Below are 1,701 nucleotides of genomic sequence, written 5' to 3'. Positions count from 1 at the left end.
CCCCAAACACCCACCTTAGCTGGGTCCTTATTGGAAAGGGAAACTGAGTCACGGTGCAGGACTCGGTCAACAGAGGTCTCTTGGCCCACACGTGCTCCAGGAAAGGACACAGATCTCCTGGCTGGCTCCCACAGGCCAGGGGATGGTGTGTGACCCCCACATCCCACCCCACACCTCCCCACTGGTGACATTTGCCCCCGCCCCACACCCCTCTTCTTGGCTTAGGTTCTCCACCAGCTTCGCCTACTACGGGCTGGCCATGGACCTGCAAAACTTTGACTTCAACATCTACGTGATCCAGCTCATCTTTGGGGCCGTGGACATCCCGGCCAAGCTGTTCTCCATCCTCACCATCACCTTCGTGGGGCGACGCTTCACCCAGTCCGTTGCCCTCATCCTGGCTGGCTTGGCCATCTTGGCCAACATCTTGGTGCCACGAGGTGAGGGCTGGGGGTGGTGGCAGTGGCGTCCCCTTCATCTCCAGCGCATAAGGCACCACCTGGGAGGGCCAAAACAAGCTCAACCCATTAACACAACTCACAGGCTGAGTGATTTTAGCTTTTTACGGGTGATTTGCCTGAAATCCTGGTGTTTGGGGTCTCCTCTCTCCATCACCCACTGTCAACCCAACCCACCTCCAACTTAGTGACACCAAAGTGAGGCCCAGATGTCCTGCCCTCATCCCCACAGACCTGCGGACGCTCCGGACTGCCCTGGCCGTCTTCGGGAAGGGTTGCTTGGCCGCGTCCTTCAACTGCGTCTTCCTCTACACGGGTGAGCTCTACCCCACCGTTATTCGGTAAGGAGCCGGGGTGGAGGTTGCGGGAGGTGACGGGGTGGCCGTGACCACGCAGGCTGGTCCTTCAGGGCCCCGCGGTGTCCCACAGGCAGACGGGCATGGGGTTGGCCAACACCATGGCCCGTTTGGGCAGCATCACGGCCCCCTTGGTGAAGATGACAGACGAGGTCTTCCCCGCGTTGCCCTTCATCATCTACGGGGCAGCCCCCGTGGTGTCGGGGCTGGTGGCCATCTTCCTGCCAGAGACACGGAACACGGCACTGCCTGAGACCGTGGAGGAGGTGGAGGGCAGGTGGGATTGGAGAGACTGAAGGACGAGGGGAGGGACAGATGGCTGGTGGGGAGGGACAGACGGCTGGTGGGGAGGGACAGATGGACGAGTGGACACAGGGAGGGATGGTGGGAGGATTGGCCGGACATGGAGAGGGATGGATGGAGGATCGGTTGTGTGTGGGGACGGATGGATGGAGAGGTGGATGGGCAGTTGGGTGGACGGACGGGGTGGAGGATTGGTTGTCTGTGGTGCTGGATGGACGGACAGATGGACAGGGGTGGATGGGATTGGGCAGAGATAAGTGGATAGACAGATGGATGGATAGGAGGAAGACTAGAGCGATGGATGGATGAAAGGATGGACAGACGGACGTCTATGAAGATGGATGGATGGGTGATGGATGGACAGGTCAATGGGGAAGGAGGGGGAACAGCAGCACGAAAACCCACCCGGCCTGCCAAAACCATCCAGCCCATCCTCCCTCTCCCGCCAGGACCCAGCCCCAGAAGGACGAAGCCCAACATCTCCAGGTCCCACTTCAGCCCATCCAGCCCAGCGGCACCACGGGGCCCTGCTAGTGCCAACCACCCTGGGGGACCCCCAAACCGCCCCCCCCCAGGTCCTCAAT

The 1,701-nt window shown here is 60.9% G+C and overlaps 1 protein-coding gene across 1 annotated transcript in view; it reads left to right on the top strand.

Moving 5' to 3' along the window:
• Positions 1–1,651, top strand: part of LOC109279308 (solute carrier family 22 member 6-A-like) — a 4,826-nt gene extending 3,175 nt beyond the window's left edge. The window contains exons 6-9 of the mRNA XM_019470606.1: positions 113–440; positions 691–799; positions 888–1,091; positions 1,567–1,651. Of these exons, the coding sequence (XP_019326151.1) occupies positions 113–440; positions 691–799; positions 888–1,091; positions 1,567–1,651 (726 nt within the window). The remainder of the gene's footprint in view (positions 1–112; positions 441–690; positions 800–887; positions 1,092–1,566) is intronic.
• The last annotated feature ends 50 nt before the right edge of the window (positions 1,652–1,701 follow it).

The sequence above is a fragment of the Aptenodytes forsteri genome, unplaced genomic scaffold, assembly GCF_000699145.1.
Source record: "Aptenodytes forsteri isolate BGI_AS27 unplaced genomic scaffold, ASM69914v1 Scaffold634, whole genome shotgun sequence".
NCBI lineage: Eukaryota > Metazoa > Chordata > Aves > Sphenisciformes > Spheniscidae > Aptenodytes > Aptenodytes forsteri.
This window is presented reverse-complemented; position numbering and strand designations above follow the sequence as displayed.